General features: G+C 44.1%; 1 protein-coding gene across 1 annotated transcript in view; it reads right to left on the minus strand.

Moving 5' to 3' along the window:
- The window catches only part of LOC122565076 (solute carrier family 46 member 2-like), a 37,632-nt gene extending 26,027 nt beyond the window's left edge, over positions 1-11,605 (minus strand). The window contains exon 1 of the mRNA XM_087976178.1: positions 10,344-11,605. Coding sequence (XP_087832304.1) covers positions 10,344-11,325 — 982 coding nt within the window. The 5' untranslated portion in view covers positions 11,326-11,605. The remainder of the gene's footprint in view (positions 1-10,343) is intronic.
- Between the last annotated feature and the right edge of the window lie 14,542 nt (positions 11,606-26,147).

The following is a 26,147-nucleotide window of genomic DNA, read 5'->3' on the forward strand; positions in this document are numbered from 1 at the left end:
TGAAGTACAAAAATAGAGGGCAAGAAAATGCAGGGCACACTTGGCAGCAGCTCCTGGAGAGAACCTGTCCCTCGAAAGAGATCACAAACTGCGGAAAAGAACCTTTCTAAGAGGACGAGATAAAAACAAAATGATATTATAACAACAAGGTCAAGAAATACTTCCAGAAACAAAAGCCCCTGTGCTTGGGAAGGCTTGGCAGCTATGAACTAATTAGAAGACAATTTAATAAAACTCTGTCAAACAGCGTGAATTACAAAGCTGGAGAGAGTTTGGGGTGCACACAGAGATGCCAGATAGGGAACAGACAGCCCTATTCCACTGGTGGATATGCACAGAAAGGGTCTCTCCTTTGCAAGGCTAAAAGCTTGAAGAAAATCTGAGGTCAAGATATACAGTGATTCATTGACAGCTAAAAAAGTAATCTTGACATTTTTCTTAATATTGTTAGCAAAAATGCTTGGAGATATAATTTAATTGATATTAAAGCAACACTTAGGCAGGGAGCTCAACACAAAATAGAACAGATTTTCTTCTCTTGACAAAAGTTAAATAGCTACATATATGGCCTGGATTTTTTTTCAAGAATGTAAGTAATAGAGCAGTTAAGGGAGAACCAGTTATTGTGGTATATTTGGATTTTCAGAAGACTTTTAAAAAGATCCTTCAAAAGAGGTTAGTGGGTAAAGTGAAATTGCATGAAAGGGGATAATATATTGGCATGGATTGAGAATTTTTTGAAAAAGTAACAAAAAGGATTGATGAGGGCAGAGCGGTTGATGTGTTCTATATGGACTTATACACTTAATGGTAAGCTCCTAGGGAGTGTTGCTGAACAAAGAGACCATTGAGTGCAGGTTCATAGCTCCTTGAAAGTAGAGTCGCAGGTAGATAGGATAGTGAAGAAGGCGTTTGGTATACTTTCCTTTATTGGTCAGAGTATTGAGTACAGGAGTTGGGAGGTCATGTTGTGGCTGTACAGGACATTGGTTAGGCCACTGTTGGAATATTACATGCAATTCTGGTCTCCTTCCTATCGGAAAGATGTTGTGAAACTTGAAAGGGTTCAGAAAAGATTTACAAGGATGTTGCCAGGGTTGGAGGGATTGGGCTACAGGGAGAGGCTGAACAGGCTGGGGCTGTTTTCCCTGGAGCATCAGAGGCTGAGGGATGAGCTTATAGAGGTTTACAAAATCATGAAGGGCATCGATAGGGTAAGTACACAGGTCTTTTCCCTGGCGTGGGGGAGTCCAGAACTAGAGGTCATAGGTTTAAGGTGAGAGGGGAAAGATTTAAAGGGGATCTAAGGGGCAACTTTTTCACGCAGCGGGTGATACGTATATGGAATGAGCTGCTAGAAGAAGTGGTGGAGGCTGGTACAATTGCAACATTTAAAAGGCATCTGGATGGGTATATGAATAGGAAGGGTTTGGAGGGATATAGGCCGGTGCTGGGAGGTGGGACTAGATTGGACCGAAGCGTCCGTACAGCTCTCTGACTCTTCATATTAATAGCTTGGATGAGAAGAGGATGAACTATCTCCATGTTTGCAGATGACATAAAATCAGGTTAAAAGGCAAGTGGTGAGCAATGCTCCCTCTAAGCTGTGTAGCCACTCCGATGTTCCATGCAGTGTCATGCCAATCATAGCATTGACATTCCAATTCCAGAAATCACTGACACATACAACCCTTGGAATCCTTGCAACTGGTAAGAGAATTAGAGTTGGTGTGGATGACATAAGGAGTGTGCAGAGGGATATAGACAGGTTAAGTGAGTGGACAAAATGCTGGTATGTAACATGGGGAAATGTGAGGTCATGCATTTTGGCAGGAAGAATAGCAGAGCTGCATATTATTTAAATGGAGAATGGCTGCATAAAGCTGGAGGGAAACACGAAACAAAAAAAATAAAAACTGCAGAAGTTGGAAATCTGAAACACAAACAGAAATTGCTGGAGAAATCTGGCAGATCTGGCAGGATCTGTGAAGGGAGAGAGCAGTTTGGGTTCAGTGAGCCTATTTCAGAACTGTTTCAGTTCTGAAATTCAATTGCAATTCTGAAGAAGAGTCACTGGATCCAAAACATTAACTCTATTTATCTCTCCACAGATGATGCCAGACTTGCTGAGTTTCTGCAGCAATCTCTCTTTGTTTCAGAATTGAGGGATTTATGACTTTTCATCGATGAATCATACAAAGCTAAGTTCAGCAGGTGATAGTGAAGGTCAATGGAATGTTGGCCATTATTTCTTATTAAAACTTAGAGAGAGAACCTGCACAGTTACCGCCTTTGCTGTTTGATTTCGTGTATCGCTGGACATCGGAGTGCATTTGGGAAAATTAACAAACAGTGAAATTCACAACTAATCTTGGAGGAGTTGTTGGGCCAAGTTCACAGCACAGAATCTGATAAGTTAATTGTTGTTTTAAGTCTGTCCAAGAGAAAGGCTGCAGTAGTAGGTACAGTGGATTCTTTCTTGATTATGTTTTTGGAGATAAGTCTCTTGATTAAACTTAAAATATAAGCCATAGCTATTAATTTAACCTGGGGCAGTGTTTTGTAGAGGAATAAGACAGTGTTATTTTCTGGGTCTGTAGATTGTGAAGGAGCAAAACTGGCCTTTGCAGTGATATGTACTTCTTGTCAGATGTGGGAGTTTAAAGAGAGTTTAAGGGTTACTGCGGATTATATCTGCCATAAATGCTGTTGGATGTGAATCTTATCAGATCGAGTGGATCGGTTGGAGAGACAGATAGAAGCCATGAGGAATTTGCAACAGCAACAGTATGTGATGGATGGCAGTTATAGGAAGGGGGGGGGGGTGGTAAGTCTCAGATACAGTCACATAGATGGGTTAACTCGAGGAAGGGTGAGAGAGGTCGGCACCTAGGGCAGGAGTCTTTTGTGGATATACCCATTTCAAACAGGTATGCTGTTTTGGAAAATGAAGGGGGTGATGGATTCTCAGGGGGACATAGCACAAACAGCCAAGTTTCTGGTATTGAGACTGGCTCTAATGCAACGAGGGGTACGTCGGCTTCCAAGAGATCAATTGTGTTAGGGGATTCTGTAGTCAGAGGTAGACAGACATTTCTGTGGCCAGCAGAGAAAAAGCAGAATGGTGTGTTGCTTCCCTGGTGCCAGGATCAAGGATGTCTCCGAGAGGGTGCAGAATGTTCTCACGGGGAAGAGGGGCCAGCAAGAGGTCATTGTCCACATTGGAACCAAGGATATTGGAAGGGAAAAGGTTGAGACTCTGAAGGGAGATTACAGAGAGTTAGGCAGAAATTTAAAAAGGAGATCCTCAAGGGTAGTAATATCTGGATTACTCCCAGTGCTACAAGCTAGTGAGGGCAGGAATAGGAGGATAGAGCCGATGAATGCAAGGCTGAGGAGCTGGTGTATGGGAGATGGATTCACATTTTTGGATCATTGGAATCTCTTTTGGGGTAGAAGTGACCTGTACAAGAAGGACGGATTGCACCTAAATTGGAAGGGGACTAATATACTGGCAGGGAAATTTGCTAGAACTGCTTGGGAGGATTTAAACTAGTAAGGTGGGGGGAATGGGACCCAGGGAGATAGTGAGGAAAGAGATCGATCTGAGATGGGTACAGCTGAGAACAGAAGTGAGTCAGACAGTCAGGGCAGGCAGGGACAAGGTAGGACTAATAATTTAAACTGCATTTATTTCAATGCAAGAGGCCTAACAGGGAAGGCAGATGAACTCAGGGCATGGTTAGGAACATGGGACTGGGATATCATAGCAATTATGGAAACACGGCTCAGGGATGGGCAGGACTGGCAGCTTAATGTCCCAGAACACAAATGCTACAGGAAGGATAGAAAGAGAGGCAAGAGAGGAGGGGGAGTGGCATTTTTGATAAGGGATAGCATTACTGCTGTGCTGAGGGAGGATATTCCCGGAAATACATCCAGGGAAGTTATTTGGGTGGAACTGAGAAATAAGAAAAGGATGATCACCTTATTCGGATTGTATTATAGACCCCCCAATAGTCAGAGGGAAATTGAGAAACAAACTTGTAAGGAGATCTCAGCTATCTCTAAGAATAATAGGGTAGTTATGGTAGAGGATTTTAACTTTCCCAATATCGACTGGGACTGCCATAGTGTTAAAGGTTTAGATGGAGAGGAATTTCTTAAGTGTGTACAAGACAATTTTCTGATTCAGTATGTGGATGTACCTACTAGAGAAGGTGCAAAACTTGACCTACTCTTGGGGAATAAGGCAGGGCAGGTGACTGAGGTGTCAGTGGGGGAGCACTTTGGGGCCAGCGACCATAATTCTATTAGATTTAAAATAGTGATGGAAAAGGATAGACCAGATTTAAAGGTTGAAGTTCTAAATTGGAGAAAGGCCAATTTTGACAGTATTAGGCAAGAACTTTCGAAAGCTGATTGGAGGCAGATGTTCGCAGGTAAAGGGACGGTTGGAAAATGGGAAGCCTTCAGAAATGAGATAACAAGAATCCAGAGAAAGTATATTCCTGTCAGGGTGAAAGGGAAGGCTGGTAGGTATAGGGAATGCTGGATGACTAAAGAAATTGAGGGTTTAGTTAAGAAAAAGAAGGAAGCATATGTCAGGTATAGACAGGAGAAATCAAGTGAATCCTTAGAAGAGTATAAAGGAAATAGGAGTATACTTAAGAGGGAAATCAGGAGGGCAAAACGGGGACATGAGATAGCTTTGGCAAATAGAATGAAGGAGAATCCAAAGAGTTTTTACAAATATATTAAGGATAAAAGGGTAACTAGGGAGAGAATAGGGCCCCTCAAAGATCAGCAAGACGGCCTTTGTGTGGAGCCACCAAAAATGGGGGAGATACTAAATGAATATTTTGCATCAGTATTTACTGTGGAAAAGGATATGGAAGATATAGACTGTAGGGAAATAGATGGTGACATCTTGCAGAATGTCCAGATTACAGAGGAGGAAGTGCTGGATGTCTTGAAACGGTTAAAGATGGATAAATCCCCAGGACCTGATTAGGTGTACCCGAGAACTCTGTGGGAAGCTAGAGAAGTGATTGCTGGGCCTCTTGCTGAGATATTTGTATCATCGATAGTCACAGGTGAGGTGCCGGAACACTGGAGATGGTAAACGTGGTGCCACTGTTTAAGAAAGGCGGTTAAGACAAGCCAAGGAACTATAGACCGGTGAGCCTGACCTCGGTGTGGGCAAGTTGTTGGAGGGAATCCTGAGGGACAGGATATACATGTATTTGGAAAGGCAAGGACTTTCCAGGGATCGTCAACATGGCTTTGTGCGTGGGAAATCGTCTCTCAAACTTAATTGAGTTTTTTGAAGAAGTAACAAAGAAGATTGATGAGGGCAGAGCAGTAGATGTGATCTATATGGACTTCAGTAAGGCATTCGATAAGATTTTCCATGGGAGACTGATTAGCAAGGTTAGATCTCATGGAATACAGGGAGAACTAGCTATTTGGATACAGAACTGGCTCAAAGGTAGAAGACAGAGGATGATGGTGGAGAGTAGTTTTTCAGACTGGAGGCCTGTGACCAGTGGAGTGCCACAAGGATCGGTGCTGGTTCCTCTACTTTTGTCATTTACATAAATGATTTGGATGCGAGCATAAGAGGTACAGTTAGTAAGTTTGCAGATGACATCAAAATTGGAGGTGTAGTGGACAGCGAAGAGGGTTACCTCAGATTACAACAGGATCTGGACCAGATGGGCCAATGGGCTGAGAAGTGGCAGATGGAGTTTAATTCAGATAAATGCGAGGTACGGCACTTTGGGAAAGCAAATCTAAGCAGGACTTATACACTTAATGGTAAGGTCCTAGGGAGTGTTGCTGAACAAAGAGATCTTGGAGTGCAGGTTCATAGCTCCTTGAAAGTGGAGTCGCAGGTAGATAGGATAGTGAAGAAGGCGTTTGGTATGCTTTCCTTTGTTGGTCAGAGTATTGAGTGCAGGAGTTGGGAGGTCATGTTGCAGCTGTACAGGACGTTGGTTAGGCCACTGTTGGAATATTGTGTGCAATTCTGGTCTCCTTCCTATAGGAAAGATGTTGTGAAACTTGAAAGGGTTCAGAAAATATTTACAAGGATGTTGCCAGGGTTGGAGGATCTGAGCTATAGGGATAGGCTGAACAGGCTGGGGCTGTTTTCCCTGGAGCGTCGGAGGCTGAGGGGTGACCTTATAGAGGGTTACAAAATTATGATGGGCATGGATAGGATAAATAGACAAAGTCTTTTCCCTGGGGTCGGGGAGTCCATAACTAGTGGGCATAGGTTTAGGGTGAGTGGGGAAAAATATAATAGAGAACTAAGGTGCAACCTTTTCACGCAGAGGATGGTACGTGTATGGAATGAGCTGCCAGAGGATGTGGTGGAGGCTGGTACAATTGCAACATTTAAAAGGCATTTGGATGGGTATGTGAATAGGAAGGGTTTGGAGGGATATGGGCCGGGTGCTGGCAGGTGGGACTAGATTGGGTTGGGATATCTGGTCGGCATGGATGTGTTGGACCGAAGGGTCTGTTTCCATGCTGTACATCTCTATGACTCTATGACTTTATAACTACTATAAACAGTTTTGTGTCACTTATTTAAGAAAACACATGCCAGCATTGGAGACAGTCCAGAGAGGTCACGAGGTTGACTCTGGATATGGAGGGACTGCCTTATGAGGAGAAGTTGAGTGGACTGGGCCTATAATCATTGGAGTTTAGTAGAATGAGAGGTGACATTATTGAAACGCATCAGATTCTTAAAAGGAATTGATAGGGTTGATGTGGAAAAGTTGTCTCCTTTTGTGGGACAGTCTCGGACCAGAGGGCATAACCTCAGAGTAAAGAGTCATCTGCTTACAACAGAGGATGAGGAGGAATTTCTTCTGTCAGGTGGTAATGAATCTATGGAATTCGGGGCGGGGGGGGGGGGGGGGGGGGGGTGGTTGTCAAGGCTGTTTTGTTATGTATATTCAAGGCTGACAGATTTTTAACCACAAAGGGAATCAAATCCTATGGTTATAAGGCAGGAAAGTGGAGTTGAGGATTATCAAATCAGTCATGATCTCATTGAAGGGTAGGGAAGATTTGATTGGCTGAATGGCCTACTTCTGTTTCCTACATTTTATGGTCTTATGGAAGGAGATGGACCAATTATTAAATTTTACGGGCATCAAGGAGTCTAGGGAGAAAGCAGGAATGAGCTAAAGGATCAGCTATGATCATACTGACTGGCAGAACAAGCTCAATAGCCTACTCTGCCCCCTAGTTTCTAGGAGGAATCATGTTCAATCCCACAAATAGCTGTAAATCATGAAATGGAAGGGAGTAACTCAAGAAATTTATATTCACTAAAGAAGTGATACTGAGTCACTTGTTGGAAGTAAGGGTTAACAATGCCAGGTCTTGATAGACTTTACTCCAGGGTCTTAAAAGAAGTGGTTAGTGAGAGCGTTGATTGATGAATCATTGGTTTTAATTTTCCAAAAATTCCTTGATTCAGGAATGGTTTCACCAGATTGGAAAACTTTTCTTCAAAAAGTGAAGGAGGCAAACGAGGAACCTACAGGTCAGCTAACTTGACAGGGAAAATGTTAGAGGCTATTCTTAAAGAACTTATAATAGTGCACTCAGATAACATCAAGGTAATTAGGCAGAATCACCATGGTTTTGTCAAACGGAAACCATGTTTGATCAATCTGTTGGAGATCTTTGAGGGAGTAACACACACTGCAGATAAAGGAGAACCAGTGGATGTACTGTACAGCGTATTTAGATTTTCAGGAGGCCTTTGATGAGGTGTCACATCAATCATTCTTCAGGAAAATAAAAGCTCACGGTGTAGGAGGTAACATGGCTAACAGTGGGCACAAATAGGTCAGCTTCTGCTTGGAAACATGTAAGAAATGGTGTGTCACAGTGAGCAGTGCTGGCCTTGGGAAATCTGGGAAAGCATGAGATTGTCCATTTTGACAGGAAGAAAGAAAAAAAAGAAGCATTTTATCTAAATTTTTAAAAAATCTCACATGAGATGTGGGTATTGCTGATTGGCCAGCATTTACTGCCCATCTCTAGTTGCCTTTGAGAAGGTGGTGGTGAACTGCAGGGCATGTGCTGTAGGTAGACCCAACATTTTGTTGGTCCCTCTCAGGTTCTCCTGCTCTTAAACCCTCTGGGGATAATGGAGGAAGTGAGGACTGCAGATGCTGTAGATCTAAGTCGAAGAGTGTGCTGCTGAAAAGGACAGCAGGTCAGGCAGTATCCGAGGAGCAGGAGAGTCGACATTTTGGGCAAAAACCCTTTATCAGGAACTCATCAAGAATCCTGATGAAGGGCTTATGCTCGAAACGTCAACTCTCCTGCTCCTCGGATGCTGCCTGACCTGTTGTGCTTTTCCATCACCACACTTTTCACCCCTGGGGATAATGCCCTACATTTAGGTAAGGCAAGACCTAAGTGTAACATACATGTGGGGGGGGGGGGGGGGGGTGCACAGTGGTGGTGGGACGGATTTGTGGGCAACGTTGCTGCTGCTATGAGAGGGAAGACTAGGCAAGGTATTCCTAGAGATTGGGAGCTGCAGGCTGGGGTGAGGGGTAAGACAAGAGTGAAGAGGCCAACAGTATCTGCAACGTGGGATATGGTAAAGTGGGATATGGATGGGAGGGTCATGTGGGAGGGGAGGTTTGTTCATGGTCAGAAGCCCCCTGGCTTCAAGGGAGAGGCACTGAATGACCATGTCTGGCATAGTCTCCACCTGGAAGTCAGTGCGAGTACCTGGTGAGTTCAGCTCAATACTGGCTATGAGGAGCCTGCATGCTGATTTGATTCATTATTGCCACATGTATCTAGCTACAGTGAAAGGTTTAGTTTTGCATGCAGTACAGAGGATCATACCATACAATACAACAGTGAAGAATACAATGTTATAAAATTATAACTGGGGTGGGCAGGGTCTTTGATGACGTTGGCTGTCTTCCTGGGGTAGCAGGAAGTACAGATGGAGTCAATGGATGGACAGTTGGCTCTTGTGATGGACTGGGCATGATGCAGCAGCAAACAGCATCTCAGGACACCAGCTGCATGCAGCCCTTGTCCATGGACATTGGCATCCCCTCATGACCATCTCTCTTAAGTACCCGCTCTGGAAGCACAGCCCTACAATTAAGGACATGGTGGCAACTAACACTGAAAGGCTGCTGCAGAGATAGTTTGTCACAGGGAGGGGCACCCAGTTCGCTCACTCAGTGCCTACCTGCATGACCTGCCCTACCCTGCTGTGCCATTTAGCACAGTCACATGACCAGGCAGTCTGCCTTGCTGCTTAGCAGTCCTCAGGGTAGGGGTGGAAATCTTGCACCTCAAATGCCATTTTGATTTGTGACTGCGTTTGGAATGCTGAACTAATCTCCACGAGAGATAAACCATCATAAAACCTTTTTAAATCCTGTAATACTGATGGCATCAGGCAGATTAATGACTCAATAGTGAATATTAGACAAATACTTGAACCCGTAATCTCAAATTTGCCTTTTGATTCATCCTCAACATGTGGGAATGTTGACAGAGCCAGGACCCTCAATCTGAATCACGTCAAGGGAACTATACGTCAACAGTGTAGCATAACTTAACATTTCATAATGTCAAAACATCACAAAGTTTATCACTTGGGGTTTGACAATAATCCAAGTGTTTCACTGAAGCCAGTTCACAAATTACAAAACTGACTGACTTTAAGTTCGCATTTGAATTCACAACCCGAAGGATTACTAATAAAACAGGAAACTGCATTTGTCGTTTGGATTTTCCAGTATTTAGATTCCAGGTAACCGTATAAATGACCCCCCACTCTCAATCTTGCATCTTTTCTTTACCTCATTGCTATTTTTTTCTAAATATTTGAATAAATATTGACTTTAATTTCCATTACTCCGAGACCTTTGCTTGGAGGAGGTGGTGTAGTAGTGGTATTGTCACAAGATTAGTAATCCAGTGCCTGAGTTCAGGGCCTCAATGTCTGCCACAGCAGATGGTGAAAGTTGAATTCAGTTGAAAATTAGGAATCGAAAGTTAGCTTAGTTGAAACCAGTGTCAAGTATTGCAACAAAACCCCATCAGATTCACGAATCCCTTTCAGGGAAGGAAATCTGCCCTCCCCCCACATGTGGTCTGGCCTACATTTGACTCCAAACCTACATCAATGTGGTTGAATATTAAGCTGGATAATAAGTACTGGCCTAGCCCGTGATGCTCATATCTTGAGAATAATTAAAACAAAGGCTCTATTATTCAGGGGTTTTGGTCTAATTCTTATCTGCGTGGTTAAAGGGAAGTGCAATACTTACCAATGAAATACACTGAGCTCCTCCTCACAAAGGCCATGGTGGTGAATCCAGCCGTGTTGGAGATGATGCCCATCAACACCAGGGATGTGTCACTCAGCCATTTGGAGAGGATGAGAACTCCGAGGAAGCTGGTCAGAAACATGACATGACAGGCAGCTTTACCATAGCCCACCCAGATGGCATCCCAGCTCAAAGGGGGCTTCAGGACAAAGATTGTGATGATGTTCTCACCACCAGTCACTCCAAAATCATACAGGAGGTAGCAGATAAAGAGAAGAACTATCTGCATGCTGTATCTCTTCGGGCTAGGGTCATTCACCTCTGTGGGGAGCTGACCTTGTGGCTGAACAGAAGGATAACGGAGGATAAATGCTGAATACAGCAGACTTAGTAAGTACAGTATCAGGCACAGGCAGATCAGTAAGATCCCATGTTGGTTATTAACTTTCATCAAAAAGAAGTGACCGGATGCCAGGCTGCCAATGAATCCAGCCATCCCCGATGCCACCTCCAGCACATTTAACCTCAGACTGCGTTTGGCTGGTTCTGACCTCAGGGCAGTGATGGCATTAATCCCACTCCAGTACGCTGGGAATCCTCCAGTCAATCCATTAATCACTGCAGAGCCGAACATCACATTGACCGGCAGCTGGAAAATGTGGGTGAACAGCAGTAAAAGCCTTCCCAGCAGGTAGCCCAGTAATGGCACTACCAGCAGCACCTTCTGGCCTTGCCGATCTGCCCACTTTCCCAACAGCACTGTGGTCAGTAAGGGGGCCAACGAGTAGATCATGTTGTAAATCATGTAGAATCGGGCCACTTCCTTCTGGACCACGTCACTGTTCCCAGCCGCTGTCCCATTTAGCTGGTCATATACCTCCATCAGCAGCGCTGTATCAAAGAGGGAATTGGCCACGTTCGTAACAACCACCACTGGCTCCACGTAGCTCAACAGAGAGTTCATATCAACACCCAAAACCATCTCTACCACTCAATGCCTGCTGTGTATCAGACTCTGTAAAAGGCAGAGGTGACTGCCTCCTGGACAAGATACTATCCCTGGATCAGACACTCTCCGGGACCAGACACTGCTCCTGGGTCAGACACAGCCCCTGAACAAGATACTGTCCCTGGATCACACGCAGGTGTACAGAAGACTCGAGCCTTGCATCAGACTCCGTCCCCTGGCAAGTCTCTGGGCTCCAGTAATCTCTCCACTTGGGATTCAGTTTATAAACCTCACGCACAGAAGCGTATCTGTTTTCTGTTGAATTCTGCATGCAAATTAGGAAACTCCCTCCTGAGAGTTGGTTCTCTTTAATATTAGTCACTGATGAGAAACTGGTTCGGTATGAGGAATTGTAAGCATGAAAAAGGAAAGGCAGTTTACCTCATGCAGTGGTTTCGTGGCTAAATCTAAATCTGCACAACTGAAAACAAAGTACTTGCTACTTCTCCAACTTTAAAAACTATTCTATTATTAATGAATTATTATGATCCCCGTGGAGATTTAGGAGCTAATTTCCCAAGTAATCAGCAGAAAGGATAATTTCATATTTGATCACTTTTACTGTAAGAAACACACTAAAATGAATATAGATTAGACATTACTTAATAGGGCACTAATACATCGAATGAAAGAGAAGTCACTTTCACATTAATTGACAAATAAGTTAAGATGCATCTTACAACATCTTTCTCTGCATACCACTCTTTTGGCAGATGTATAATATTACAAGAACAATTCTAATATTGCTCTGGACACTCTGGCAGGCTAGTTGCTCCCTCCCACACTAAATTGTAACTCCCTTTGAAATTCATTCCTGTCAGTGCCTGCCCCTCCCAGACTTAACTTTCTCCAGAAAGGCTCACCTTTGGCAGTTTCTTGCTTCTTAAATCTCCAAACAACCCATCTGTTCTTCCCTCTAACTTTGATACAGTAAGTAAACTCACAGGAATTCTGCTTCCCCATAACCATTTCTCTCTCCCTCTGTTCCACAATGTAACTGTCACTTGATTTTAATAACTTTTGATTGTACTCTATGCAACCAAGTCATGTGGGGACGTCTCAGAGCCAGGCTCTTCCTGGCATTTCCAATTTTACTTTAAGTTAAAGGAGATATTTTGAAACATGCCCATCTTGTAAAGTCTAGTGTTCACAATATAATTGATTCTGTTGTGTGAACTTTCTTCCCAGGCAGCTAGTGACAGTTTTGATATAATTCAGGGACGTGCTAGACCAGTACAGAGGGTAGTTAACCATCTGGGATCTGATGTCACGTACCAGTCAGACTGGGTTTCCTTCCCTAAAATCAGTTAGGTTTTTACAACAACCTTGGCCTCTTTTGCTGATGCCACTTGTTTTATTTCCCCATTTTTAAACTGATTTCTAATCGGAAACTGCCAGGTTATATTTAACTACCTGTTCTCAAGATTTATGTCTGGTAACAAAATAACTCCATTATCTGTATAGCTGCAAAACTCATTTCGGCTAATCATTTACAACATTCATAGAGCAGACATGGAACACAGGAATAGGAGAGGAACATACAGCCTTTTGAGCTTTTCCGCTTTTCAATCAGATCAGAGTCAACTGGAATGTGAACTCGATTCACCTGTCTGAGTTCCAGAATCACTAACATGCTTTGCCAATGAGAAACCCACCAATTGCAGTTTTTAAGATGTTTACAGTTTTAAAGGGTGATGTACGCTATATCCTCTGCATGAAGAAGTGTTTTTACAACACTGCTGAACAGTCATTCACCTTAAAACCTTCAGGTTTAAGACTCTGAAGGTTTTTGTCCCTTGTACCAGAGCAAACCTCTACAACAGGGAGAGGTTCCTCTCTTAACTCTATATAGTCTTTTAATTTGATTTGATAATCCCGAAGTCTTCGATATTCAAAGATATATGACTCAATCTACATACATGTTAACAGCAGGAGGCCATTCAACCCCTCAAGCCTGTACAATCATTTAATATCATGATTGACTGATTATGGCCTGATTATGGTCATTCACATTTCTTTGTTAATGAAGAATCTATCTACATTTGCCTTAAAACCAGTGAATGACCCTGTCTTTACTGCTCTCTAGAAGTGAGGATTTCAAAGACTCACTATCACAGAGTCATAGAGATGTACAGCATTGAAACAGACCCCTCGATCCAACCTGTCCATGCCGACCAGATATCCCAACCCAATCTAGTCCCACCTGCCAGCACCCAGTCCATATCCCTCCAAACCCATCCTATTCATATACCCATCCAAATGCCTCTTAAATGTTGCAATTGTACCAGCCTCCACCACTTCCTCTGGCAGCTCATTCCATACACGTACCACCCTCTGCGTGAAAAAGTTGCCCCTTAGGTCTCTTTTATATCTTTCCCCTCTCACCCTAAACCTATGCCCTCTAGTTCTGGACTCCCCGACCCCAGGGAAAAGACTTTGACTATTTATCCTATCCATGCCCATCATAATTTTGTAAACCTCTATAAGGTCACCCCTCAGCCTCCGACGCTCCAGGGAAAACAGACCCAGCCTGTTCAGCTTCTCCCTGTAGCTCAGATCCTCCAACCCTGGTAACATCCTTGTAAATCTTTTCTGAACCCCTTCAAGTTTCACAACATCTTTCCGATAGGAAGGTGACCAGAATGGCATGCAATATTCCAACAGTGGCCTAACCAATGTCCTGTACAGCCGGAACATGACCTCCCAACTCCTGTACTTAATACTCTGACCAATAAAGGAAAGCATACCAAACGTCGCCTACAATGTCACCACACATGGCACTGTCATAGGTACAAGGGCACCTAGATACTGTTATAGAATCATAACAGCACGGAAACAGACCCTTCGGTCCAACCTGTCCAGGCCGACCAGATATCCCAACCCAATCTAGTCCCACCTGCCAGCACCCGGCCCATATCCCTCCAAACCCTTCCTATTCATATACCCATCCAAATGCCTTTTAAATGTTGCAATTGTACCAGCCTCCACCACTTCCTCTGGCAGCTCATTCCATACACGTACCACCCTCTGCGTGAAAAAGTTGCCCCTTAGGTCTCTTTTATATCTTTCCCCTCTCACCCTAAATCTATGCCCTCTAGTTCTGGACTCCCCCACACCAGGGAAAATACTTTGTCTATTTATCCTATCCATGCCCCTCATAATTTTGTAAACCTCTATAAGGTCATCTCTCAGCCTCCGACGCTCCAGGGAAAACAGCCCCAGCCTGTTCAGCCTCTCCCTGTAGCTCAAATCCTCCAACCCTGGCAACATCCTTGAAAAATCTTTTCTGAACCCCTTTCAAGTTTCACAACATCTTTTCGATAGGAAGGAGACCAGAATTGCATACAGTATTCCAACAGTCGCCTAACCAATGTCCTGTACAGCCGCAACATGACCTCCCAACTCCTGTACTCAATACTCTGACCAATAAAGGAAAGCATACCAAACGCCTTCTTCACTATCCTATCTACCTGCGACTCCACATTCAAGGAGCTATGGACCTTCACTCCAAGGTCTCTTTGTTCAGCAACACTCCCTAGGACCTTTCCATTAAGTGTATAAGTCCTGCTAAGATTTGCTTTCCCTAAATGCAGCACCTCACATTTATCTGAATTAAACTCCATCTGCCACTTCTCAGCCCATTGGCCCATTTGGTCCAGATCCCATTGTAATCTGAGGTAACCCTCTTCGCTGACCACTACACCTCCAATTTTAGTGTCATCTGCAAACTTACTAACTGTACCTCTTATGCCCGCATCCAAATCATTTATGGAAATGACAAAACGTAGAAGAACCAGCACCGATCCTTGTGGCACTCCATTGGTCACAGGCCTCCAGTCTGAAAAACAATCTTCCACCACCACCCTCTGTCTGCTACCTTTGAGCCAGCTCTGTATCCAAATGGCGAGTTCTCCCTGTATTCCATGAGAATTAACCTTGCTAATCAGTCTCCCATGGGGAACCTTGTCGAACGCCTTTCTAAAGTCCATATAGATCACATCTACTGCTCTGCCCTCATCAATCTTCTTTGTTACTTCTTCAAAAACTCAATCAAGTTTGTGAGACATGATTTCCCGCGCGCAAAGCCATGTTGATTATCCCGAATCAGTCCTTGCCTTTCCAAATACATGTACATCCTGTCCCTCAGGATTCCCTCCAACAACTTGCCCACCACTGAGGTCAGGCTCACCGGTCTACAGTTCCCTGGCTTGTCTTTACCACCCTTCTTATACAGTGGCATCACATTTGCCAACCTCCAGTCTTCCCGCCTGTGACTATCGATGATATAAATATCTCAGCAAGAGGCCCCGCAATCACTTCTCTAGCTTCCCACAGAGTTCTCAGGTACACCTGATCAGGTCCTGGGGATTTATCCACCTTTAACCATTTCAAGACATCCAGCACTTCCTCCTCTGTAATCTGGACATTCTGCAAGATGTCACCATCTATTTCCCTACAGTCTATATCTTCCAGATCCTTCTCCACAGTAAATACTGATCGTCTGCGAGGAAAACATTTCCCTCATCTCCATTTTAAATGTGTGACCTCATATTTTTTAATTGTGTGCCCTCGCCCAAATCTCCTTGACAATTCCTCTCAGAATTCACTCTGTCAAATCCTCTCATGATCTTATGTGTTTCAACAAGTCCAAGAGACTGTCCAAAGTCTCCTCATCAGCTAACCCCCTCATCCCAGGAATCAGTCAATGAACTGTATTGGAACAGCTATTGATGTAGTCAAATCCTCTCTTACGTCAGGAGATCACGAGTGTCCACAGTGCTCAAGATGTTGTCTTACCAACTGAAGCACCACTTGTATGATACATAACCACCATCTTATATTTGCCTTCCTAATCACTTGATGTATCTGCAGACAAATGTTTTGAGAGTTGTGGTCTAAGTGAGCTAGCTGTATAATATATGTAATATATTATATATATATACGTATATAATATATAACATATATTGTGTGTGTGTATATGTATATGTAGATATATATATATATAAAATATATATATATAATATATATAATAGCACTGGTGTCATTGACTCTGCACTAGACACTGTCCAGGTCAGTCTCTCCTTTCTGATGTGTGGTGGTCAGGCACTGATTGCAGTTGGGACCTAACCAGAGCTTTATGAAAACTCCATGCAGCCAACTCAAACTTGTTCACCAACTCCCATTACAGCTCTAGACAAGTTGGCTCAGCAGCCAGCAATCTTACTTTTGTCTCACAAGGTTTCAGGTTTAAATCCTACTCAGAGCTTGAGTGTAAAACATAAGAATATAAGAACTCGGAGCAGGAGTAGGCCATCTGGCCCTTCGAGCCTGCTCCGCCATTCAATAAGATCATGGCTGATCTCTTCATGGACGCAGATCCACCTGCGCTCTCACGATATCCCTTAATTTCTTTATCATTCAAAAAAATCTACCTTAGCTTTAAAAACACCTACTGAAGTAGCGTCAACTACTTCACTGGGCAGGGAATTCCATAGATTTACAATTGTGTGTGTAGTGCAATGGGGTCACCTGTAGTGTGACATGAACCCAAGGTCCCGGTTGAGGCCATCCTGATGAATACCGAACTTGGCTATCAGCCTCTACTCGGCCACTTTGTGTTGTTGCCTGTCCTGAACATTGCCTTGGAGAATGGTCACCTGAAAGTCTGAGGTCTAAGGTCCCTGATGCTGAAGTGCTCCCCAACTGGGAGGGATCACCCCTGTCTGGCAATTGTTGTGCAGTGTCCATTCATCTGTTGTCATAGTGTCTGCCTGGTCTCACCAATGTACCATGCCTCAGGGCATCCTTACCTGCAGGGTATGAGGTAGACACGTTGGCTGAGTCACATGAGTACCTGCTGCGTTCATGGCTGGCGGTGTCCCCACGTATAACGATGGCATCCATCTCAATGCTCTGACACATCTTGCAGCGGCTGCCCTGACAGGATTGCTCGGTGTCGTGGTCGATGTTGTCCTGAAGGTGGGCAGTCTACTGTGAACAATGGCCTGTTTACGGTTTGGTGGTTGCTTCAAGGTGAGAAGTGGAGACAGAGCAAAGGTCTTGGTGAGGTGCTCATCCTCATTGATAATGTGTTGCAGGCTGCGAAGAACATGGTGTGGTTTCTCTGCTCCTGAGAAGTACTGGGCAACGAAAGGTACCCTACTGGTAATATCCTGTGCCTGTCTCCTGAGGAAGTCATTATGGTTTCTCAGTGTGGCACGTCGGAACTGGCAATCGATGAGTTGAGCATCATATCCTGTTCTTATGAAGGTGTCTTATTAACAGTGATATCAACAAGTTTCATCCCATCATCAGAATTACCATGGACTACTCTTTCGTATCTGTCTCATTCATGGACACATGCATCTCCATCAAGGATGAACATCTCAGTACCTCACTCCACCGCAAGCCCACAGATAACTTCACGATGCTACACTTCTCCAGCTTCCACCCAAAACACATTAAACAGCCATCCCCTATGGAGAAGCCCTACACATACACAAAATCTGTTCAGATGAGGAGGAACGTTTTGGGCGCTTGAAGGTGCTCAAGGATGCCCTCATAAGAACAATATATGATGCTCAACTCATCGATCGTCATTCCGACGTGCCACAGCGAGAAACCATAAAGACCTCCCCAGGAGATAGACACAGGATATTACTGGTAGGTACCCTTCGTTGCTCAGTACTTTCCAGGAGCAAAGAAACTACGCCATGTTCTTCGCAGCCTGCAACACATGATCGATGAGGATGAACACCTCGCCAAGACCTTCCCCACATCTCCACTGCCTGCCTTTAAATAACCACCAAACCTTAAAAAGACCATTGTTCACAGCAAACTGCCCAGCCTTCAGGACAATATTGACCACAGCCCCGTCATGGCAACCACTGCAAGATGTGTCAGAGTGTTGACACAGATGCCACCATTACATGTGGGGACACCACCCACCATGTACGTGGCAGGTACTCATGTGACTTCACCAAGGTTGTCTATCTGATATGCTGCAGGCAAGGATGCTCTGAGGCATGGTACATTGGTGAAATTAAGCAGACAATACAACAACGGATGGATGGACACAATGCAACAATTGCCAGACAGGGATGTTCTCTCCCAGTCGTGGAACACTTCAGTGGCCGGGGCAGTCGGCCTCGGATCTTCGGGTGACCATTGTCCAAGGTGGATACGTAACAACGCAGAGTGGCCGAGCAGAGGCTGATAGCCAAGTTCGGTACCCATGAGGATGGCCTCAACTGAGACCTTGGGTTCATGTTAGATTACAGGTGACCCCACTACACTATACACTCTTACATACAGACACAAGCACACTCACACTCTCTTAAATACTCACACACTCACGCAGACCCTCTCTCATACACATGCTCTTTCTCAGACACACACACATCCAACCCCCACTCTCACCCCCATGTACACACCCTCTCACAGGCTTATACTCCATTACACTCATGCACACTCTGTCACACTCATTCACACATTCTACCAATCATGCACACAAGCAAACACACACTCACACGCACACACTCACACCCTCTCCCCCCCACACACGTATATACACAACATCTCTCTCTCTCTCTCTTCCTCCTTCCTTCAAATGCATGCACACACACATATGGGGTGAATTTGTATTTGCAGATACATTCTATTTTGTTCAAAAAACACACACTCTGTTGGCAGTCAATCCATGTGACATTTTATCAATTCCTACTTTGGAAATAGAACCAGCCTGATTCAAGATTGGGATAGAGACAGACTCTAACTTCACACCTTATTGCATTGTCTAAGCTGCGATGTCACCTTTTTTTCATAAAACCTTAAGTTATCTAGAGAAGGTGACTTGAAAACAGTTCTGGGATTTACACATTAATCAACTGAAACCTGCAACCCATTCTAATTGATGAAAGATTTAACAGCAAGTTAGTTTTGCTCAATATATCATTTCAGTTGCAAGACACTTTTGCTATAAATTCTGTATCTTACGATCCTGCTCCACAGTTACCTGATGAAGGAGCAATGCTCTGAAAGCTAGTGCTTCCAAATAAACCTGTTGGACTATAACCCGGTGCGGTGTGATTTGTAACATATTATATATTGATGAATTCTCCACAAACCCTTATGACCCATCTTCCAGTATTGAAACCGTGATTCTTCTCCCTCCAAGCCTGTCTGTCATTTTATGTCTCTCTCCGTCATCATTAGGGAGCTGCATTTACACAGCTATAGACATAACCTTTACTATAGACATTAACCTTTACTATAGACATTAACCTTTCATGTAGACATTAACCCTTTCCAATCCAGGTTGCTGCAATGTTGGTGTAAGCTGCTTATGAACAAATTCACTGTTTTGTTTCATTAGAAGCAAAGCTTTTTGAGGTACTCCATAAATGTGAAAGGTGCTAAAGATGCAAGTCCTTCATACAAGGAAGATGAGGGACAGGTCATGCCTCACAAACCTTACTGATTTATTTGAGGATGTGACAAAACACATTGATGAAGGTAGAGCAGTAGATGTGATGTATATGGATTTTGGCAAGGGGTTTGATAAGGTTCCCCATGGTAGGCTCATTAAGAAAGTAAGGAGGCATGGGATACAGGGGAATCTGGCTGTCTGGATACAGAATTGACCTGCCCATAAAAGACAGAGGGTAGTGGGAGATAGAAAGTAGTTGAAACTTTATTGCTGGAACAGCACAGCAGGTCAGGCAGCATCCAGGGAACAGGAGATTCGACGTTTCGGGCACAGGCCCTTCTTCAGGAATGAGCAGAGAGCAGACCTCACTTTCTCCTCGGAGATAGAAAGTATTCAGCCTGGAGCTCAGTGACCAGTGATGTTCTGCAGGCATCTACTCTGGGACCTTTGCTCTTTGTGCTTTTTATAAATGACTTGGATGAAGAAGTGGAAGGATGGGTTAGTAAGTTTGCTGATGACACAAAGGTCGGTGGAGTGGTACGTAATGTGGAGGGTTGTTGTAGGTTGCAATAGGATACCGACAGGATGCAGAGCTGGGCTGAGAAGTGGCAGCTGGAGTTCAACCTGGAGAAACGTGAAGTGATTCATTTTGGAAGATGGAATTTGAATGCAGTATAGAGGGTTAAAGGCAGGATTCTTGGCAGTGTGGAGGAACAGAGGGATCTTGGAGTCTACATCCACAGATCCCTCAAATTTGCCCCCAAATTGATACGGTTATTACCAAGTTGTATGGTGTGTTGGCTTTCATTAGCAGGGGGATTGAGTTTAAGAGCCATGTGGTTATGCTGCAGCTCTATAAAGCCCTGGTCAGACCACAATCGAAATACTGTATTCAGTTAGATTACTTACTTACTTACTTACTTACAGTGTGGAAACTGGCCCTTCGGCCCAATAAGTCCACACCGACCCTCCCATTCCCCACATTTACCCCTTCACCTAACACTATGGGCAATTTAGCATGGCCAATTCACCCAACCTGCACACCTTTGGACTGTGGGAAGAAACCGGAGCACTCGGAGGAAATCCACACAGACACGGGGAGAATGTGCAAACTCCACACAGATAGTCGCCCGAGGTGGGAATTGAACCCGGATCTCTGGAGCAGTGAGGCAGCAGTGCTAACCACTGTGCCATCGTGCTGCCCCCCGTTCTGGTCGTCTCATTATTGGAAGCATGTGGAAGCTTCAGAGAGGGTGCAGTGGAGATAGAGGTGTACAAGATGATGAGAGGCATAGATAGAGTGGATAGCCAGAGACTTCTTCCCACGGCAGAAATGGCTATCATGAGGGGTCATAATGTTAAGGTGGTTGGAGGAAGAGTTAGAGAAGATGTCAGAGGTGTTTTTTTACACAGAGAGTGATGGGCGTGTGGAACGCACTGTCAGCGGTGGTAGTAGAGTCAGATACATTAGGGATATTTAAGTCACTCTTGGATAGGCACATGGAAGATAGTACAATGAAGGGTATGTAAGTTGGTCTGATCTTAGAGTAGGATAAAAGGTCGGCACAACATTGAGGGCCAAAGGGCCAGTACTGTGCTGTACGGTTCTATGTCCTACATAATGACATTGCCAGGACAATGAGTCACAGAGATGAGTGTTCACAAGAGCAATGCAGTTGGCAGAATGATGTGATGTCCAGAGGACCCTAGCAGTTAAAGGGTTGCAGACTCCACTGACGGCCGGTTGAAGCTCCAGCTTTCCAAGGATTGGAAATACTCAGGAAATTGTCCAGATCTCTGCTTCATTACTTCATCTATTCAAGGCATCAGTGCAGTATGTAGGCTCCCTTGGAGTCGACCCTCCGATAGTGCAGCACACCCTCAGTACTGACCCTCTGACAGTTCAGCACTCCCACAGTACTGATCCTCCGATAGTGCAGCACACCCTCAGTACTGACCCACCAAAGATCGACACATCCTCAGTACTGACCCTCATAGAATCCAGCACTCCCGCAGCACTGATCTTCCGACAGTGTGGCACACACTCAATACTGACTCTCCAACAATGCAGTGCTCCCTCAGCACTGACCCGCCGACAGTGCGGAGCACCCTCAATACTGACCCTCCGACAGTGCAGCACTCCCTCAGTACTGACCCTCTGATAATTCAACACTCCCACAGTACTGATCCCCTGACAATGCAGCGCAACCTCAGCACTGACCCTCCCACAGTGTGGCGCACCCTCAACACTGACCCTCCGAGAGTGTAGCACTCCCTTAGTATCGACCCTCTGACAGTGTGGGGCACCCCCCAGTACTGACCCTTCAACATTGCGGCATTCCTTCAGTACTAACTCTCCCACCGTGCAGTGCTCCCTCAGTACTGATGCTCCCACAGCAAGGCAGTCCTTCAGTCCTGACCCTGTGACAGTATGCACTGAAAGATTTTGTCTCAATGTTATGCTCATGTTTCAGAGGACAGACCTGAACCCATGACCTCTGGCTCCAAGGCGTGAGCTCTCTTTATTACTAATTGAAGTGAAGGAGATATTTCCTACTGGTCTGATTTCAATTGTAGGTCTTTCTTTCATGTCCTACTCATGTTGGTTTCATTTTTAAGATCCATTTAGTATTCAGGAATAAGAATCAAGTGATAGAAATTTAATTTCAATTGTCCATATTTACTAATGTTGTAACAGCATTAAGTTTGTAAATGGTATGGTTAAGCCCAAATAGAGATTTTAAATCAACACTGAGTGAGGTGAAGCTGGCTAAGGAAGATTGGAAATTCAGTTAAAATAATTTATGGTGGATTCAACAACAATAATGTTTTCATGGATTAGTTCATTAAACTGTAATAAATGTGCACTCCTTTATGAAATACAAACCCAGTGAAAAATGGGGTCCAACTGTGGTTAGCACACTGAGTTAAATGTAATGTTAGGTACCCAGAAGAGGCTCATTAAATTGTCAAATGAGTTAATAACGCTCTGGGTTGGGAGAATGTTACAATCAAACAACATCACCAAGAAAATTCTAACAAAGAAGGGAATGTGAGTGCAACTTAACAAGAGGCATAAAAACAGATGGTGTCATGTCCCGAGGGTGGTTTGGAAGAGATTACTGAAGACAAAACTCACTGAAGGGAAATAGCCAAAAATAATCATTCAGGATACAGCATGTCATCACACAGAAAAAAAATGGGTTGGTTAGAAAGAGTCAGCATAAATTTCTAAAGGGGAAATCACGTTTAACCAACTTGCTGGAGTATTGTGAAGGGGTAACAGAGAGTCTCAGAGTGGATCCAGGATCTTTCATGCTCTGTGAGACTCAGCACAACATCAGGCTTCCCAGATGTTCTTTGTTGAGTCTGAAAAGCAAATACAATTAGATTGGAGCAGATTGTATGGGATGATAGAATTTCAACAATCATATCACACATAATCTTTCCTTTGATCTTAACACTTCATTAATGACTGAAGTTGATTAAAGAGATAAATTAGCATCAATTAGTAGATTAACGAGACCTTTTGAATAAATAAACTACTAGTTGGGTTTTATACTTTACTGGCTGGAATAATAAATAATTAAATGACCAAGATAAATAAATTATATTACTAACTCATTCCATCAATTCAATAAACTCCTGACATTGATGAAATATATGAATAATTTACAGCTTGGTTGATTAAATGGGTCCTCTGATGAGAGTTTTAAGTGAACACATTAACAAACTTTGTTACAGCTATTTCATTGGGGTGGAATGCAAGATGAAAAATAATTTGCAGCCTTTGGAACAAAATTCCGAATGTTCCCTTTTAACTTGTCGAGACTCCAGGTGAGAACGCTCACCTCATGCTTACTTCTGTACATCTTTCAGTCCCACACCCATGACAGAAAACGTAAATTACTGAGGGAGTGCTGCACTGTTGGAAGGTCAGTGCTGAGAGAGTGCTGCACTGTCAGAGGATCAGTCCTGGGGAAGTGCTGCACTTTTGGAGGGTCAGTACTGAGGGAGTGCCTCACTGATAAAGGTTCAGTACTAAGGGAGTGCTGCACTGTTGCCTATTCAATGACTTAGTAACTCAATGACTCTCATTTTAGGTAGTTTTAAATAATTGGTTCTGTGTATTTACTTGGAATGTGGTCCACATTTAACTCTTAGGCAACTTAAAATATATCATCTGCTGATGATCATATTGCTGTTAGTAGGATCCTACTGTGTATAAATTGGTCACTGTAGTTCTTAAATGAAAGCAGTGACTACATTGAGGTTTCAGGGCGCACTTTAGAAATGCTGGTGTTTTTCAAACTAAATCGAGGAAAACATGCTGCCTCTGTGATACAAGCCATCACCATGATAATGTGACCCACCAGGACTGACTATCAAACAACATGAGAAGTGATATTCAGCAAATAATGGCTTGGACAATGAGGTACGTTTTAAGGAGTGTGTTGGAGGAAAGGAGTGAAGTGGAGAGATTTACGGAAGGGATTCCAGAGCTTGAGGTCAGGTGGCTGAAGGTACAGCTGCCAATCGTGAGGTGATTAAAATCAAGAAACTTAAAAGAAGAGTTTGTTTTTCTGAGAGTTGTGGGACACTTCAACCCTCAGCCTCAGAAGGTGGGGGAAATGAGTTTGTTGAATATTTTTAAGGTAGAGATAGATGGATTTTTGTTAGACAAGGGAGTCAAAGGTTATCAGGGATAGATGGGGATGTGGAACTCAAGCGGCCAAATACTTCTGCTTCTAATTTGTATGAGAAAATTCTCTGAGAGACAGAATGCTTTGAGCAGCAGTCTCTCACCTGGCTATGGCTGGAGTTTTGAATGATTGAATGCTTCCCAGCCTATCAGTTTCACTGAAGAAGCTCTTCCTATAGTGCACACCTTAGTAACCTTGGTGATTTAGCGACAGATCAGGAACAGACGTGCTGCCAGGGGAATTCAGGATCTCGGGTGGAAACAGGCCAAAGTTTCCCACTTAACAATTTCCACTATGTTCTCATAACTTCCTTAATAGATTCAAGTAAGTTCACTCTTTTTCTCGTTAATGCCAGTCTAGTAAAGGTCAGGAAAGGGCGGGAATAATGTCAGATGCTGACCCAGTATCATGCACCAGATCCCAAATTCCTGCCCAAAGCTGAGACTTCTGTCGAGCTGAATACAAATGACAAGCTGAAAGATGAAATAAGAGAAACAAAGAGGTATTATGAAAAGACTGGCTGCTAACATAAAAAAGGGGAAATCCAAAATCTTCTAAAGGCATGTAAATAGCAAACATATATTAAAGGAATCAGTAACTTGAATCAAAAACAGAATCACATGTAAAAGCAGGAGGCGTAGCTGAAGAATGCAAAGAATACTTTTTTTTATCATTCATTTATGGGATGTGGACATCGTTGGCAGGGCCAGAATTTATTGCACATCCCTGATTGCCCTTGAGAGGGGGCTAGTGAGCTGCCTTCTTGAACTGCCTGCTCTAGGTTGACCCACAATGCTGTTATGGGGGGTGGGGGGTTGGAATTCCAGGATTTTGACCCAGCAACTTGGAGGAATGGCAATATATTTCCAAGTCAGGTTGGTGGGTGGCTTGGAGTGGGAAATTGCAAGTAGTGGTATTCCCGTGTATTAGCAGCCTCTGTCCCTCTAGATGGAAGTGGTTGCAGGTTTGAAAGGTGCTGCCTAATGATCTTTGATGAACTTCTGCAGTGTATCCTGTATATAGTACATACTGCTGCTACTGAGCATCAGTGGGGGAGGGAGGGGATGCTTGTAGAGATAGTGCCAGTCAAGGGGCTGCTTTGTCTCGGATGGTGTCAAGCTTCTTGAGTGTTACTCAAGAGCTGCACCAATCTCAACGAATGGGGAGTATTCCATCACACTCCTAACCTGTGCCTTGTAAATGGTGGACAGGTTTTAGGGAGCTAGGAGGCAAGTTATTCGCTGTAGTATCTGTAGCTTCTGACCTGTTCTTGTAGCCTCTGTTTATATATAGAGAGTCCAGTTGTGTTTTTGGTAACCCCCAGGGATGGGAGAACACCATTGAATGGGCAGTGGTTAGCTTGTCTCTTACTAGAGATGATCTTTGCCTGTATCAGTCTTTGCCAAGAAAACAGATGCTATCTGTAGTGATTGAAATGAGGTCAGCAAAGTGGACTCACAGAAAATGAGTTCCCTAATTGGGGCTGTTAATCTGGTCCAATCGGGGAGCCCTGGCTGACAGATATAAACAGGAGTGTACCCTGGGCAGGTACCGGGGCGGGCTGTCCCAGAGGTGGTCGAAAGGTGCTGAGGGTGGTTAGTGAAGCCGGAAGGTGGGTAGGCCGTCCTGACCCCTGTCACCCCAGGCAGGTACTGGGGCGGGCT

This window comes from Chiloscyllium plagiosum, unplaced genomic scaffold (genome assembly GCF_037043375.1).
Source record: "Chiloscyllium plagiosum isolate Xiang-an unplaced genomic scaffold, Cpla_swu_hap1 HiC_scaffold_28, whole genome shotgun sequence".
Classification (NCBI taxonomy): Eukaryota; Metazoa; Chordata; class Chondrichthyes; order Orectolobiformes; family Hemiscylliidae; genus Chiloscyllium; species Chiloscyllium plagiosum.